Genomic DNA, 17,149 nt, shown 5'->3' with positions numbered 1-17,149 from the left:
AAAAAAAAAAAAAAAAAAGTAGAAACCCCTTAATCCTATAGGCCCATTTGGCTGGCCCGTAACCTTGCATTTTTTAAAACATTTTCTTTATAATTTTTTGTTGGAAAGTTAAATTAGTGTTATTCCGAATTTTAATAAGAGAGTGGTTTTAAGCATCGGCCAAAAAAAATTGATCTATATTCAGTTGAAATAATACGATCGTTTATTTTATAACGGCTACAAAATACACAGATGCTCTAACTATTTATCTATATTAATAATATTAATAGAGTACAACAAATTAAAATTTTGCTTTACCAAATCTAATGATGATATTTTGATAAAAAATGTAAACAAATCAAGGATGAAAATCATAATTCTAAAGTCTAACTTTCCATTATTCTAAAACTAACTTTTTCTTTACCTTTTTATTTTTAGTATTTTATTTTTAAAAATTGCGATAGTGTTCTTTATTTATAATGAAACAACTTCTTATAAGTTATAACTAACTTAAATAAGAATTATATATGCATTTTATTAAGTATGTAAACAATATTTTTTGTTTTGTTGGTGAATAGTAACGAATCTTATTATATAAAGTTGAGTTTTGAAAGTTAGTCATTAACAAGATTTTGACATGTATCAAGTTATTAATCTGAGATTTTGACATGTGTAAAAGTTCGTATTTAATAAAAAAGATTTGAGATTATGACAAAGAAACAAAAAAAATTGTTTAAATAATATTAATAATGTAAAAATATATTTATAAAAAAATTTACAAAAATTAAAAAAAAATTTAAAAAATAATTATAAAGAGATTATATATTTCATAAAATTCAAAATTATAACATTATTCACTTATTTTAAATTTTAAGTTAGTAATTAAAAAAATAAAAAAGGGATTAAGAAAAATATACAGTTAATTATTAATTCTAAAAAATGTAAATACTCATTTCTATATAAATATAGATCGTCCAACATTTTTCATCTAACAAAATTATTTATTCAAATACACTGCTTAAACTCTGTTCTATTGGTAAAAAAGTTTTAATGGGAAGGTAAATTTCCTTATTTTTTAAACTAAAATTTTCTCCTACTTTCTCCTTTTTTCAGTTTGGAATAGGTAAAATTAATATGTTAATACAAAAAAATATAAGACTAATATATGCGTCTTCATTTTCTAATACTGTATTTTAAATATTATTGTAATATTTTTTGATTGTTTTATTTAATTTATATTTTCATCTTTGATTTGAGATTCATATATTACTGTTCTTGTAATCTTCTATTATTTGTTTAATTATGTCAAATTAATTTTCTTCTAATTTCTCAACCTTGATTGGTTGGTCATAGACATTTTTTTGTATAAACATAACGGTTACCATTCATTCAATCCCAAAGGGAGATAAAGAGTAGAACCTTATCAACCTAATGGTTGGATAAAATAAACTAATCAAACACAAGCTTATAACAAACATAGATAGATTAGATTAGAAAACGATAAACTGTTTTTGATAGATCCATAGGAGCTTGGAGATAAAGGCTACATCATGATGTGTCAAAGACACTTCCACGAATACATTAGGAAATTTAACATTAGTTACTATCAAAATATTTTGTAACGTTGGAAAAAGGCTTTTAGTTTCATTTGTTGTCGGAGCATGCTACTTTGAGATAGCTAAAAGACGTGAACATATTCTCTCCACATATGAGGAAGGCAGAGCCAAGGTTCTCTCCATGGTAGAAGGGTTGGACGCACGCAAGGTTATCTTCCCTAGGGAAGAAGTCGGAGTCAAGGTTCTCTTTATGGTAGAGGAGGTTGGACTCAAGTTCTCTCCATAAGTGAGGAGGGCGGAGCCGAGGTTCTCTTTATGGTTGGTCATACACTATTGTGATGATACATCATTGATTAGTATACTATGTAAAATATTTTTTATTCGAGAAGTTTCTTGAACCAACAATTTTAGTGATTAAATAAACTATGCAAAAGTGAAAATAAATAGACATATAATAGTTAATTGACTGTGTTTCTATAGTTATTTTTCTAGGTGGTGGTAAAAAATATATTTGTAACATACAATATATTTAGGTGTAAAAAAATACATTTTTAATGATAACATACATCAAAATTTGTAAATGGATATAAATGAATGTATTATAACAATATATATATATATATAATAATCGTACAACAAATTTTAGTATATTTTTGTTAAATTTAATTTTATTTACAAAATTTTAAAACTCGCACATCCATCTAGTGTTATATATTGTCTTGACTCAATTGATCGAATCATTTAAGATATTGTTGTCAAATGTTAATTAAAAAAAAGTCAAAAATATACATATACTGATTTACCATAACATGTTAGATTCAAAAATAAATACAATTAGACGTTGTTGTTTTGTAGATTTTCAGGTGTCGGAAAGATTGAAAAAAGAGCAAAACAATCTGACATAGAATAAAGGAGGACACATAGAGCCAAGCAAACATTTACTATTACATTTTTATTTTATTTTGATTAAAATATTTATTACCTTTTGAATTATTTATTTATTACCTTTTAAATATATTAATAAATAAAAACCTTATCTCTCTCACACAACAACACACAGTCCAAGACTATTTTCTAAAGCAACTTGCATCGCTCATTTGTCTCTTCGAACGAGTCGCTGCTTCTCCTACGCTCTCTCTCTCTCTCTCTCTCTCTCTCTCTCTCTCTCTCTCTCTTTATATAAACCCCGTCGAGGATTCTTTTCTCTGTGTCTGACGTTACAAGATAGAGAAACAGAGTTATGGCTATGGCGATGATGATCCGAAACGCAGCAGCTTCACGTCGAGCAATGACTCCGATCTCAGGCGATTTCGGTGGTGGTTTGAGATCTATGTCTTCATGGTGGAAGAGCGTTGAGCCTGCTCCTAAAGATCCGATCCTCGGAGTTACCGAAGCTTTTCTCGCTGATCCTAGCCCTGAGAAAGTTAATGTTGGTGTGGTGAGTCTCTCTCTGTTCTGTTTTCCCCCTACTACAGATCCTTTCGGATTTTGTTTTCTTCTTATTCTTTTGGAGGATGTTATCAAAATTGAGGTCTTGCGGATAAAACAGGAATTGAGATTTGGTTTGGTGTTTTTGATCCATTAAGCTGATCGATGAGTTTTGTATGCTGACCTGTGTTACTTACTTATGTGTTGAATTTGCTGACATCATATAGGGAGCATATCGTGATGATAATGGAAAGCCTGTTGTCTTGGATTGTGTCAGAGAAGCTGAGCGAAGGCTTGCTGGGAGCACTTTCATGTAAGACCTTCTCTTTCTCCTCCCTAAATGAGCTTAAGTTTTAAGGCTTCTCTGTTGATTGACATGACAATACTGATTTTCAAGTTTTGAAATCTTCTTCTTGATGAAGTTCTTGAATTGTTACTGACGAAAAGATAGTTTATTTGCCTTTTCTCTTGGAATGAAAGAGCTTCTCTGTTTACTCTTTTGGATGTGGTTATGTTTGCGTTTTAGAGAATACAGAGCAGTGGAACCTCATTTGTGGATGATATGCATGTTGAGAAGATGTCTGTTAGCTATATGTTTCTGTAGCTGATGCTATCTTATTTAAGTGATCTTGCTCTTCTAATCAAAATTTTGAATTCCATGTCAAGCACTTTAATCTCTTTTCTGATCAAGTTTGTTTACTTTGATTTCAGCTGATTGGCCCAATTTTAGCCCTTACAATTCTATGTAAATGTGCTCATGGTTTCTTGATAAGTGCTTGTGGTCATATGTTGTTGGGCACTAGTTTATGTTGCATGCTTGTTAAGATTATGGATGGAGAGTGAACTCAAATCCTAACTCTGTACCATCGTTTTTGGCGTATTAAAAATATGTGATACTTCATATGCATGCATCATAGTAAGAACTCAGAAAGATTAACATAATCAATTATCTTATTTCACTAGACTGATCTGATCTGTCTCTATTGTCTTAATCGACTAAAGGGAGTACCTTCCTATGGGAGGAAGTGCCAAAATGGTGGACCTAACATTGAAGCTTGCCTATGGGGATGATAGTGAATTTATTAAAGATAAAAGAATAGCTGCAATTCAGACTCTGTCTGGCACTGGAGCCTGTCGGCTGTTTGCAGACTTCCAGAAACGCTTTTGTCCTGGTTCTCAGATCTACATTCCTGTACCAACCTGGTCCAAGTGAGTTTTCTACAGTTAATTTTAATGACTCTTCATATTAACCTCAACCTTCTGTTGCTTCCCCAAAATAGCATAGCTTAATGTTTTCTTCTATCAACAGCCACCACAATATCTGGAGAGATGCAGAAGTCCCTCAAAAGACATATCATTACTATCATCCAGAAACCAAGGGCTTGGATTTCTCAGCATTGATGGATGATGTGAAGGTTAGCAAAGAACGTCTTCTTCAAGACTTCAACAAGCAACTTTACTTTATGTTCTTGTCAATAATATCCTAATTCTGTTAACCCTATCCTAATTTATATAGAATGCTCCGGATGGCTCATTCTTCCTTCTTCATGCGTGTGCTCATAATCCTACTGGAGTAGACCCTACAGAGGAACAATGGAGAGAGATATCACAGCTATTTAAGGTGATAACTTCTTATCAATTGTTTCTAGTTACCTGTCTGTCATTGACTCTTCTTCTCCCTGATCAGTTGCAAACTAACAGTGAGTTCTCGTTTCAGGCTAAAAGTCATTTTGCATTCTTCGATATGGCCTACCAAGGTTTTGCTAGTGGAGATCCAGCGAGAGATGCCAAGTCCATCAGGATCTTTCTTGAAGATGGTCATCATATTGGAATTTCTCAGTCTTATGCAAAAAACATGGGACTCTATGGCCAGAGGGTGGGATGTCTCAGGTATTCATTTTTCTAAGCAAAGAACACCATTTTTTCTTCTTACAACTAGGAAAATATGGAAATTAGAAATATATCAGCACCTTAAGTTTCGAATGTATGCGTCATCAAATTGTATAGCAATACAGGTTCATTTAGTGATGAAGTAGAACTGAATATGAACATGAGTTACATGACGACATTGTCTTCTTCTGCAGCGTGCTTTGTGAAGATGCAAAACAAGCCGTGTCTGTGAAAAGTCAATTGCAGCAGCTAGCTAGACCAATGTACAGCAACCCACCTTTACATGGTGCTCAACTGGTCTCAACCATTCTTGAAGACCCGGAGTTAAAGAGTCTGTGGCTAAAGGAAGTTAAGGTACCATTCCATCATATTGTTATCTCCTTAACTATGTATCATCTCCTTCTTGCAATTTTCACATGTTCCATGTTTCATGTGCAAAATCTGATAAGCCATATGTAAAATCTGCATCTTAACAGGTCATGGCTGATCGGATCATCGGCATGAGGAGTACTTTAAGAGAAAGCCTTGAGAAGTTAGGATCGCCTTTATCATGGGAGCACGTTACCAAGCAGGTAATTACAAATAAACTGTGTTTCTTTTGAACTCGTTGTCATTTCTCACCTTTCACTCACACAATCACATAATCCTATCTTTGTGGGGATACAGATTGGCATGTTCTGCTACAGTGGGCTAACACCAGAACAGGTTGACCGCTTAACAAGCGAATACCACATCTATATGACCCGTAACGGCCGTATCAGGTACATCCAAATGCCCCCATTTTTCTAACATCAACATGCATGATGTCAATGCAATCCATATCTTAATCATTGAGGATCTTGATGTTTTGGTTGCAGTATGGCTGGTGTTACGACAGGGAATGTAGGATACCTTGCAAATGCTATACATGAAGTCACCAAGTCTTCTTAAGTCATTTACTTGCATGTTTCAGCCAAAACATAAAAATTTTGTTTGAAGAGTCAATAAAACAGGAAGCAAGATTTGTTCTTCGATTGTTTTCGTGGGAACTGAAAAGTTTACCCATAAGTCCATTCATAAACTGTTAGCTGAGCAATAAAAACGGGCCTGAACCATGGATTCTTGGATATACAAAATTCTTTTTTTTTTGTTGTTTCCTTTCACTTGTCTTTTTAACTGTTTAATGTTTATGATTTTAAGATCTGTCTTATTACCACGTCTACATTACATTTTACAACTTTGTCTTACGAGTTAGAGACTGCTCTGTTGTAGGTTTGAACTTTCGATTATCATGATTTCATTCCATCATTTCGGTTCTTGGTCTTGCAGATCTTTGGAATTGGATTTGTTTCTTCTTTTACGGACAAAAACATATACAAATACTGATACACGAGAAAAAGTATCTCTACAAGTCAGTGAACAAAAAGAATATAATAGACACAATCATCACCTCTTGATTTCTCAAAAAGCTGAATTGGCCACGTCTAAGGAGGAGACATCATCTCTTCTCACAAGCTGAGACTTAGTTAATCAGAAAGAAGTAAAATTTCCCCCACCTCCTTTCCACAAAGCAGTTTGCTCTCCAAAAGCATCTCAGTCACGAGGTCATTTTCTAGGGACCAGCTTGAAACGGAAAGCCCCCATTCATCTGTCGCCTCACATGCTCTGGTATTAGCCTGTTGATAAGTTCCGGCGAAACCCCAGCCAACTGAGAGATAGAGAGAGGTAACAGATTAAGTAACTGAATGTTTGGTTCTAGGCGAAGTTTGATTTTTTAACATACCTCTTGTTTGAAGTTGAACAAAGGTGGTAGAGGTCGGCCATTTGGAAGACGAGCATTTGGCTCGCGGAGTTCATTGAAAAATGGATGCGCACATGCTTCGAGCTTCAGACAGCAAACAAACATATGTCAATTAAAACAAGATCTCGCAGCCTCATTGAACAATAGGGGTCCAAAAAAGCCATAGAGAAACAAGTCTAACAATCAAGAGTACTTGTTAGTTTAGAAATACTAACCGCAGTGCAACGTAGACTCGGTGAGTATTGAAGAAGCCGAGATGCGAGGTCAATGGCTTCTGGAGGCATCCGCTTGTGGAAAACCTGAAGGTTACAAAGGAGTATATGTATTCTATTTAGTATATTTTTTTGTGAATATTGTTTAAGTAGCGAGTTAAGCAATTGTATGATCAGAAAGAAGTTAGAAAGTGCCATGCTTATATATATATATACCTTATGCCAGGGGTGAGCTTTGATTTGTGGGAATCTGAAGTCTGTGTAGTTTGGGTTCATGCATCGGATTTCTTCTCGAGTTGGAGTACCAAGAACCTATACCAACACAGCACATTTTAAGACAAAACGATTAGCTTATAGCAAGTGTATATACCAGACATGAATTGACGCCAAGGTATGATGTTATAAAAAGAGGCTTCACCTTTATGATCTCCACTAGCTGGTCCACTGAGTTTTCTCCCGGAAATAACGGCTGTGAAGATAAAAAAACATCAACATGGTTACAGAAGATTCTGGGGAGATGCTTTAGTTCTAAAAATCTATAGCAGATAGATAGACTAACCTGGCCAAGAAGAAGCTCTGCCAGAACACAACCAGCAGACCATATATCTATGGATGATGTATACTCTGTGGCCCCAAAGATGAGTTCTGGAGCTCGGTAATACCGGGAGCAGATGTATGATATGTTTGCTTCACCTTTCACCTAATATAAATAGCCAAATGTTGCAAATGTCAGGACAACAGAGAAATATGTGATGGAGTTTTCACGGTACAGAACATGTGGACCATAGACCGCTGCATCCAATACGTTTGTAAATTATTTTCATAACATTCACTTAAATGGAGGTTTTAACTACTGCATGTACAGACACATAAAAAAGATGAATATTAAAAAAGGCATAAATAAAGTTATAAACCCCTTACCAATACTTTAGCACTTCCAAAATCACAAAGCTTACACTGATGAGTGAGAGGATCAACCTGTGGAACACACCCGAAAACTAAATTACAATCTAGTCAAGGTTATCCAAAAAAAACACACCGTAAATCAACGTACCAAAAGATTTTGTGGTTTCACATCTCGGTGACAGACACCAGGTGCAGTATGGATATAAGCCAAGCCTCTGAAGATCTGCACAACATATTTTCTAACCCGTTTCAGCATAAACACAACAGAGTAAGTCTATTTGTTAGAGGAAACAGTAGATAACAATGCATACTTGGTAAGTGTAAAGCTTGACATAGAAAATAGGCATCCTCTGGTTTGAATTAGTATAGTGCTTCAACACTCGGTACAACGTTTCAGGTACATACTCCATAACGAGATGGAGGAAAAGCTCATCTCTACTCGTTGTAGAGAAGAAACAGTGCTTCAAGGAAACCACATTTGGATGGTCGATTAGTCGCATTAATTGCAACTCTCGGTTTTTATAGCGGCGATCTTGCAAAACCTTCTTAATAGCTACTGATTCTCCAGTTTCCAAACATTTTGCCTAGAATGGTAAGTTAACAATATGATCAGAAAGGAAAGAAAAAAAAAAAAGTCATTGCCTACAGAGGCTTGAAGTGAGAAGCACAATGGTACCTGGAATACAATTCCGAATGATCCTGTTCCAACAACCCGCTCGGCCATGTAACTAATGACCTGTAAAGACCAGAAGGAAGAAAATGTAAGTAAGTGAGTATAAAACTACTTCAAGTTGGATTAAATGAGTCATAAACAAGTCAAAATCATTTATTCATTTGTTGAAATTATAAATGGGAAAAGCAACATAACAAATGATTAATCTAAACCTTAGATAAGGTAACCTTCCATTTAAAAGATTTAACAAACAACAGAATCAAACCTGTTTAGGTTCACCATTTTTGCCTCCAATTGTAGTAGAAATGATATGACCAGTAACAGCATCATTTCCTTCTATGACAGCAGCAGACATATCCTGCAATCAAAACCTGAACATATTATTACCAGCATTAAACTACTCTTGTCTACAATTAATTAAGGAAAGTAGTAACAAAAATGTAAATCTGAACGATGTTGCATGTTCCTATAAACCAGAGGCTAAGTTGATATCAAGAGAAGATATGCATACTAGTGGTTAAAGATAAGTAAATGGTAAGTGGGAGTTCAAAGGTAAAGCAACATATGGAATGTCAACTATTTCCTGGACATAAAAAAAACATTGTACAAAATCAAAAGACACAATCATAAACACCATGGAACAAAACACTGTCAGGTGAAGAAACAAAGCAAAAGAACACAAAACAAAACAAAAGAGTTCAGAATCAAATACAGATTGCAAAAAAAAAGAAGAGAGACAGAAAGAATGGGCCAAGAATCATACAAGTAAGTACACTAATACTCCAAAACCTGTCAGAAAACAAAAACAAAAAAGACTCAAATATCCACAAGTACTTTTGTGAAGTCAAATAAAGCAAGCTGACAAATCTTTCATAACATGAGAAAGCAAAACAAACTAGTAAGGATTTACATCGTCGTCTTGCTCTTAAATTAACTCAGAGACAAGAAATTTTACTGTTTCTTTATCTTTATCTCTTAATTAGGGTTCAAAGGTTTATCACTACTAGTAATCAAAAATAGCTCAATAGATCAAATCTTCACTAGAAAAAAGGTTAAAAAGTTAAGCTGAAGTTAAGTATAATCTTCTTCGATGAGCTCTATGGTGAGAAGAACGCAGAATAAAAAAAGAACACAGATCGATTCACTTACACATCGAAGCTGCTAGATCTAACCGAGATCTAGAAAACCCACAAATCGAAAAATTAAAAACGCATTCTTTACGAAACACCAAACGTAAAGGATCAAACATAGAGAGAAAGAGAGATACACACTCAAACGTGAAGTTGAAGGAAAGAAAGAAAGGAGAAAAAAGAAAAAAAAACCTTGTCTGAATCCATATCGGGACGACGTTTCAAAGCATCTCCGCCGTGAAGATGCGGTGGCTGTGAAGCTAGAGACGGAGGCTGAGGCCCCGATGGTATTGAAGTCATGTGCTTTTACAGCTTTCTCTCTCCCACACTCAAAAGAGTAAAAGACTATTCTTTTTCTTTTCTCTCTCTTTCTCTCTCACCTGTGGTTTGTGTTGTGTCGAAACTTGAGAAATCGTTTCAAAGATCAAAAGATAACCCACGCTCGAGTTCAGCGCGTGTGTAAGACGAACCAAAGAGAACGCTTATCTGTTGTTGTTAATTAAAGTACTACTGTACTAATTTAATTAAGTGAAGTGATTAGTGAACCTGGTGAATCCGTAACCCCCTTAATGCAACTAATTTTTGGATGTTAATGTTAACATGTTTACACAATGAGATAGTAAAACAATGTAGTGCCTGATGATAACATGTTTTATTACTTTTGGTAACACCAACTTTTTCTCTTGTTGATTAAATGTTATTTGGAGTTTCCAACACAAATTTCAAAGACTTCACTCTTTAATAAGTCTATCTATATGTACTATTAATCTCTATTTTAAAAATCTCCGCCCAGCACCGATTACGCTCTGCAGAATCGTTAGGTCTACCCTCTCCGCCTCAATTAATGACTAATCCTCGTCTAGCATCGATTAACCAATTATATATGTCTAATTTGATAATAATCCGTCTAATCCGATTAAATCCCGCTTAATTTTTTATATAAAGATTATTTTTAGAGCCAAATATAAATCAAAAATGTACTTTTTAGTTATTTAGACATTTAAATCAAGAGTTTATAATGTTTTACAATAACTAATGTACAAATTTTTAATGAAAATCATAAATTTTCTTTTAAAATTGTGTTTTTATGTGTTTACCATAATTTTAAAGACAATACTATAGTTTTATATTTTATTGATATTTTTATTTTAACAGAAACATAGTTATATATATATATATATATATATATATATTTAATACTACATTTTTTATTTTTTATTAATTTAATAAAATAACCCTAAAACTAGTTCCCGATTAATTCCCGTTTAATCTCCAATTTTCTCGCTAGGCACTAGGCCCACCCCGACCGTCCGACTAGCGCCTAACGATTTTTAAAACAGGGCTATTAATACAGATTTTTGATTATTTGTTTCTCTTTTTTATTAATTATTATTCATTCATTGGTCAAATCATCTTACTATTCATGAAACCTCTTTTAAGTAAAGTCGTATTCTATTTTAGACGTTTATTAAAGTCTCATAGAATAGTCGCACACTTGTTTCCAAGTGAACATTTTGAGATTACTATCATCCTATTTTCAACTGGATTCAATCACAGTTCAGACTTCAGAAAAGTAGGTGAAGATATTAATCTACTCCATAGATAGATGATTTTAGCTAAATATAACATAATTTTGTGATAAACTTTTCATTAAAAATGCAATTAGTTATAGCTCCAGTCCAACGTATGTTGTGTGTAATTTCTTCTCATCTTTTTTTTTGTTATAAATTTGTGATAGAGATCATAGATGCAAACGAATACGGCCATGGAGAAAGGTGGCTGCAACCGATCGACAACATCCCCATGCTAAACCGAAGCAACCAGTTTGGCCGTCACTCAAAAAAATTAGCGTTATAATTTCTTGTGTTATATTTTGGTTAAGTTTGAGATTTTTTTATTCTGTTTTGGGTGAGAATTTATATGCCTTTCGATAACTCTTTGAATCGAAAAGTATTGGCTAACGTTACGTCTATATTTACGATCAAAATCTACAAGTTTTTTTGATGTTATTTATTTCAGAAACAAAAACTGGTTTATATGGAGCCAGATGGCTACATTTTTAACGTTTTCTAACATTTGGTCCAATTTGAACTTTGAAATATGTTTAAAAGTCTTAGGATAAGGTCTCTGGACTAAGCACATGGACGATCGTAATCCATTTATTATAATATCCTTTTGTTTAGTAATTCGTTCTTTGGATTATATTCCAATCGTATGAATTAAGGTCTTCAAATTTGAACTTGTAGTTTACAAAAGAAATTGTATAACTAAATTGTATAACTCAAATTTTCTTAGTTTTACTTGCTATTTCTTATGTATTAATGTATACTAGGTAACAACCCGTACCGTGTGCGGAATAAATCGATTCAAATAAAATTATTATTTGGGATCTAAAGTGTCAAAATAATAATTTTATTCAATTTTTTGTTTTATTCAAATTTGCATTGAATTATTTTGAGTAAAAAATTTAAACGTGGTGGAAAAAGTTTTAGTAAAATGTTATGAGTTATAGTAATCTGTCTTTTCGTGTTTTTAGAAATCAAATTCATATATTTTATATTTCATATCATTATCTACATCTATATGCCATTGAATAGATAAGACAATGTTTTTAGACTAATCAATTAAAACTAATCCTAAGTTTAAAATACCATTGAGAAAAATGTATAAAAATGGTAAATAATAATAAAAAAATGTAGTAGTGGTGAAAATTTATAGGGAAAAATGAATGTCTGGTTTTCAAAAAAATCAATAACATGTTAAGATCGTTCAATCACCATTTATTATTATATTATTAAAAGTTAATATATTATTATTATGATTATTGTGGTATTTATTTTTGGATAAAAAATTTAATATATTTGAATAGTCATTGGAATTTCTAAATAGGAGACAGATTTTTGTTTTTCAAAAATTTAAATTGGTGAATAAATTTAAATGGTTTACAAAATGTTATTTATTTTTAAGATGATTGTGATAATTAATGTTTTAAATATATTTGAATAGTCATCAGATTTTTTAAATTCAGAGAATAAGTTTTGCATTTAAAAAGTTAAATAGATGAATAATTTTTTAATAGTTTTTGAAACGTAATTTACTTTTAATAATTAAATATGTTATAAAAATGATAATGAAATAATCAACTATATTTTCTGATTTTAATAGTGTGACAATCCGTCCCACGGATCTCACTAGCCTACGCGCTAGCCGTCCCAATGGACTCCAAACTGGCCCTGCAGGGCATCGATCCTAACCCCTCACCGTGGAAATGGAACTATTCATCCAAATCCACCAGTAGGTTATTGGTGCGTCAGACGTTCCTCGAACTCTGGTCCCCACTCTTTAACAACCTTCCCACAAGACAAGCTGTCACCAATTGAGCACGTTCCTCGAACTCTGGTTCTCACCCTTTAACAACCTTACCACAGGACAAGGTGTCATCAATTGGTGACACCTTGTCTTGTGGGAAGGTTGTTAAAGGGTGGGGACTAGGGTTCGAGAAACGTCTGGCGCACCAATAATTTACTGGTGGATTTGGATGAATAGTTCCATTTCCAATATATTTATCTTGAGATGTTTAACTGCAATTAAATCTCTAAATCGCTCTAGCGACGACAAATCAGCATTTTTAAGGAAGTGCTTCCTTTTAATATATAGGGGATGTTTTTTTTCTTCGTATACTAAACCATTTTACCGTGTCAAGGTTGATGATACTTGATATTATTGTCAGATTAGCAGCATGCATATTCTATACGTAACTATATATATATCAAATTGTTGCTAAAATAATTCAGTCACAATTTACGAAGACCTAAGGTCGATCCCATTTCTCAAACCAAACCCAGGGATTGCAAATTTGTGATAACTCATATTTCATATTTGGTGAAGTGTGGGTACGGTCATACAGTAGTCAAGTGATGTTTGCTTACACATACAAAAGTCGTCGATCGGCGATATATCTATCTTTTAAGGTTAGAAACAAATCGGTCACATTGGTCGGAAAACAGGTCCAACCTTAAGTTTAGAATGTCTAAAGCACACATCAAAACATTTGGGTTTCTACGATAAGACTAACGGCACAGATAAAATACAACAATATTTTGATATATTAAATAACATGATCTGGTCACAAATCATTCATGAAAATGATTCTACGGGAAAGAAAAAAACCAAACAAAGAACTATTAATGTAACATTAAACTGACAATAGGACGATGCAAGAATAAGATAGATATTAAGACTATGAGTGCTTAGGTATGCTTAGATGTTCTAAGCAAATCGGTTACACATCCAAATATACGTTCTAAGAAAAGTACCCAAAGATATATCTAGCAACCTCCTCCACCACCGCAACCTCCTCCACCACCGCAACCTCCTCCTCCTCCGCAACCGCCACCACCGCCACGCCAACAGCTACCTGAATCCTTCTTCTTTTCAAGGCAAGCAAAAACCGCCACGGTTACAAGTGATAAAGACAGAAGAAACATGAAGATCAAGAACAAAACATCACCAAAAGCATTAGCTCCTTTCATGTCTCAAACTAGCTGATGACGAAACCTCTCTCTCTTTCTCTCTAACTTTGTTTTTACTTTCTCTAGACTTTGTTTGAGATATTTACACATTTTATCTTCCATGCCACTATAAAGAGGTGAAAATTTGTATATTTTCACACCAATATGAATTGTCTCAATAATTTCTCTAGTGTCTAATTAAGTCAATGTATTCAATTCAATTCTGCAGTTTTCAGGTTTCCTCTCTAGTGGGAATATTAAAGACAACAAATTACAAAAAAAACAAAACAAAGTATAGTAGTAGAGAATAAAGAAGCAGTGTCACGTTATGGAGTATTATTGCCATAAAATCTCTGTTAACATGAGCTGTACATCACTTCAACAAGAAACCTCCCCCCAACAAGTGATAGACAATTACTCTCCAAAGCTTTTCTCTTTATCATTGAACCTTTTGATTCAGATTTACACAAATAATTATAAGAAAGAGAAAAACAAACTTTATTGGTCATTCCCCTTCTTTATTAATGTTGAGATTTACATGTAATTTGGTGTGAAAAATTTTACAGTTTCTTCATTACCTCCAGTGGGAATGTCTTGCTATGCCTCTGGTATAGTGTTGAGTGTTTCCTGAAAGATCAAAAGATATTTAGTAAGTCTTAACTTCAAAAAAAATTAGACACATTTGTAAAAGTGAAGGGTTAAGTTTCTTGTTTGTTTAATTACCTTGGAGAAGCACACAAAACCTTGTTGTGTGTTGGACGTTTTGACCATAGTTTCCCACTTTGGATTTGTTTGAACCTTGGTGAAGTGATTCTCATCGCCAAAAGACTGTAACCATGTGAATGAGTTGTTCTTTGATGGTATTGTTGGTAATGTACGCTTTAACCAAGAATCTGAAGGAGCTTTTGGTAATGGTGGTGGAGGAACAATGTGATACGATGACCGATGATGAATCCTTGAACTTTTTTCAAGATTTTTTGTGATTCCCTGCAACTGGTCTTCAAGATTAATCTTCTTCTCCTTTGTAATCTCTACCACATTGGATTCTGGCACTGCAACAATAGCTTGATCAGAACACTCTTCAACTTTTTCACTTGAGAATTTAGTGAAATCCTCATCTTTGTTCTCATTCATTTCCTCGGTGCTTTTAGGCTGTGGGATAACAGCTTCTTCATCGACTTCAGTCAAGTTCTGAACATCTTTAACAGGAACAATCTCTAGTGAATATTGTTTCTTGGACTCTTCTTGTACCTTCTTATCTACTGAATGCACAGTGTCTACATACAGAGTTTTCTCTGCCACAGGAGTCTCAGAGGAAGGTTCCCATGTATTATCATCGCTAGCCAACAATTCACCAAAGTTTTTGCTGACTTTTGCGCGTGAAGCAGTGCCAAAGTTCTCAAGTTTTTCCTTTCCTTGTGGAATAGAAGATACTGATAAGGACTCACCTTGAGAAGACCCTTGTGCAACTAGCTTCAACTTACTCTTATCTTCATTGGTTTGTACCTTGTTCTGACTTTCATTAGTAGGTGCAGGATCTTGATACTTAGAACGCATACGACGAACAGAAACAGCTCTTTGCGCCTGCATTCTCACAGATGGAACCGGATTCAATAGTCCTAAAGAGCTTCTCAAGCAGATTTGAGGGACTAATCCACAAACACCAGAAGCCATGCTGTTTGTATTCTCATCTTCCTCTTCTTCTTGATCTAGTGAATGATGGAACCGATACGGATTCTGCTCGACTTTGTTCTGTTTCTTCTTCAACTGTTTCACCGGTTCTTCTGGTTTAGGCGGTTTCCTAACAAGATGTGGAGGTGTTTCTGAAGTCAAGGCTTTAGCTGCAGGCAAGAACCTCCCCATCATTAGATCCTGAGTTTGTCGATCACTAGATAAAGTCCCAAATGGCTCTGCTAGTATCCCTGAACCATCTAAACCACTCACACCACTAACATTACTACAGTTGAAGAAGAATGACTCAGATCTTGAAAGTGTATCAGTTGCATCAAGATAGGTACCATCACTATCATAATCATCAAACCGTGAACTATGACTCTTTGCATCCTCCACATGATATGATGATACATTATTACAAACAGTTTTGGTCTGGTGATCAGCTCTAGCTTCAGGTTTTCTCACTAACTCTACTCGCTCTCTACCAGGAGGAAGCTTTGGCACAAAATGTCGCTCAACGTTACTTTGTAAAACCGGTTTCCTTTCGTCTTTTGGCTTTCCGGGTTGATGTTCCCATTGGAAAGGAACAGTTCCTGGATTTCTCACAGGACCTGACTTAATATCAGACTTGTAAACAGGTGGAGAAGGAAGAACCTTGTTTGTTACTGAATCAAAAGATCTTGTTTTGCTCTCAGATTCTGAAGTTTGCGTAGGACGTCTAATGGATATAAGCGGGCGGTTGAAATCTAATTGTTTCTCTTCCATCATTAAGCTCCCCATTAACATGTATTGTTTCTGCATAACCAACATCATCATTAAAAGACTTGTAAGAACTTCAAACATCATGTAATTTGCACAATAACGAGCTTTGTTCTTGCTTTTCAAGAATCTCACTAATCATATCAAGATTTAATCTTTCTTCGTTAATATGAAAACCCAACAAGGGTATGAAGCAATCAAATAGAGACTCAAAGGTGAAACCAATTATTTATGAATCCAAAACCAATTCGAGAAATTAGTAAAAAACAAACAAAGAAAAATAGTTGATCTTTAGTTTCTTTTTTTTTTCTAATCGAAATCTTAAATACAGAAGAGTATACGCAGATACGTGTTCGTACTTATTCTGTATAAGAATCAGAAGCAAAAGAACAGAGAGGGTGTGCTCAAGATTGTGTTTCTTTTAGAAGAAACAGAGTACAGAGTAATGATTAATAGCACTGCAGGAAGAAGAAGACGAAACAGAGACATAAAGATACATATAGAGATGAGGTGAGAAAGTGAAAAACGTACCAGTTAGAAAACGCGGAGTTGAAGATAGAGAGAGATGGAGAAGAAAGAGATCAGAGAAGAGAAGACAAGTGAATGAAAATATTAATGAAGAGAGGAGGTGAGGTGAAACGAATATATGAG

General features: G+C 34.1%; 3 protein-coding genes across 4 annotated transcripts; 1 reads left to right on the top strand and 2 right to left on the bottom strand.

Annotated features, from left to right (window-relative positions):
• LOC104700375 (aspartate aminotransferase, mitochondrial) lies at positions 2,593-6,035 on the top strand. Its single transcript, XM_010415891.2, has 10 exons — positions 2,593-2,973; positions 3,191-3,276; positions 3,966-4,172; positions 4,273-4,378; positions 4,480-4,584; positions 4,681-4,853; positions 5,048-5,207; positions 5,330-5,425; positions 5,520-5,614; positions 5,711-6,035. The coding sequence occupies exons 1-10, from the start codon at positions 2,776-2,778 to the stop codon at positions 5,781-5,783; spliced, it is 1,299 nt and encodes a 432-aa protein (XP_010414193.1). The 5' UTR covers positions 2,593-2,775; the 3' UTR covers positions 5,784-6,035.
• On the bottom strand, positions 6,181-9,939 carry LOC104700374 (shaggy-related protein kinase zeta). Its single transcript, XM_010415890.2, has 12 exons — positions 9,747-9,939; positions 8,690-8,782; positions 8,428-8,487; positions 8,063-8,335; positions 7,900-7,974; positions 7,767-7,823; positions 7,405-7,545; positions 7,264-7,314; positions 7,062-7,157; positions 6,849-6,932; positions 6,616-6,717; positions 6,181-6,540 (listed from the first exon to the last, which is right to left on the bottom strand). Exons 1-12 carry the CDS (start codon positions 9,852-9,854, stop codon positions 6,445-6,447), a joined length of 1,236 nt encoding a protein of 411 aa, XP_010414192.1. The 5' UTR covers positions 9,855-9,939; the 3' UTR covers positions 6,181-6,444.
• On the bottom strand, positions 14,338-17,149 carry LOC104700373. Of its 2 annotated transcripts, XM_010415889.2 has the most exons (4): positions 17,030-17,149; positions 14,789-16,534; positions 14,644-14,692; positions 14,338-14,513 (listed from the first exon to the last, which is right to left on the bottom strand). In XM_010415889.2, the coding sequence occupies exons 2-3, from the start codon at positions 16,523-16,525 to the stop codon at positions 14,663-14,665; spliced, it is 1,767 nt and encodes a 588-aa protein (XP_010414191.1). In that variant the 5' UTR covers positions 16,526-16,534; positions 17,030-17,149; the 3' UTR covers positions 14,338-14,513; positions 14,644-14,662. The 2 variants fall into 2 exon arrangements, with proteins under 2 accessions (XP_010414191.1, XP_010414190.1); XM_010415888.2 differs by having other exon boundaries at positions 14,338-14,692.

The sequence above is a fragment of the Camelina sativa genome, chromosome 7 (assembly GCF_000633955.1).
Source record: "Camelina sativa cultivar DH55 chromosome 7, Cs, whole genome shotgun sequence".
Taxonomy (NCBI): domain Eukaryota; kingdom Viridiplantae; phylum Streptophyta; class Magnoliopsida; order Brassicales; family Brassicaceae; genus Camelina; species Camelina sativa.
The sequence above is the reverse complement of the archived record's forward strand: the minus strand, read 5'-3'. Positions and strand labels throughout refer to the sequence as shown.

What these genes read in the sequence shown, in the direction of transcription:
- LOC104700375 (XM_010415891.2), top strand. Translation starts at nt 2,776, where the DNA reads ATGGCTATGGCGATGATGATCCGAAACGCAGCAGCTTCACGTCGAGCA. An exon ending in CTTGCTGGGAGCACTTTCAT is followed by an intron (nt 3,277 to 3,965) that starts GTAAGACCTTCT and finishes AATCGACTAAAG; the next exon opens with GGAGTACCTTCCTATGGGAG. An exon ending in TGTGGCTAAAGGAAGTTAAG is followed by an intron (nt 5,208 to 5,329) that starts GTACCATTCCAT and finishes GCATCTTAACAG; the next exon opens with GTCATGGCTGATCGGATCAT.
- LOC104700374 (XM_010415890.2), bottom strand. Translation starts at nt 9,854, where the DNA reads ATGACTTCAATACCATCGGGGCCTCAGCCTCCGTCTCTAGCTTCACAG. An exon ending in TGAAACCACAAAATCTTTTG is followed by an intron (nt 7,824 to 7,899) that starts GTACGTTGATTT and finishes TGTGTTCCACAG; the next exon opens with GTTGATCCTCTCACTCATCA. An exon ending in CGAGTCTACGTTGCACTGCG is followed by an intron (nt 6,718 to 6,848) that starts GTTAGTATTTCT and finishes TGCTGTCTGAAG; the next exon opens with CTCGAAGCATGTGCGCATCC.
- LOC104700373 (XM_010415888.2), bottom strand. Translation starts at nt 16,525, where the DNA reads ATGTTAATGGGGAGCTTAATGATGGAAGAGAAACAATTAGATTTCAAC. An exon ending in GTTTTGTGTGCTTCTCCAAG is followed by an intron (nt 14,693 to 14,788) that starts GTAATTAAACAA and finishes TTGATCTTTCAG; the next exon opens with GAAACACTCAACACTATACC.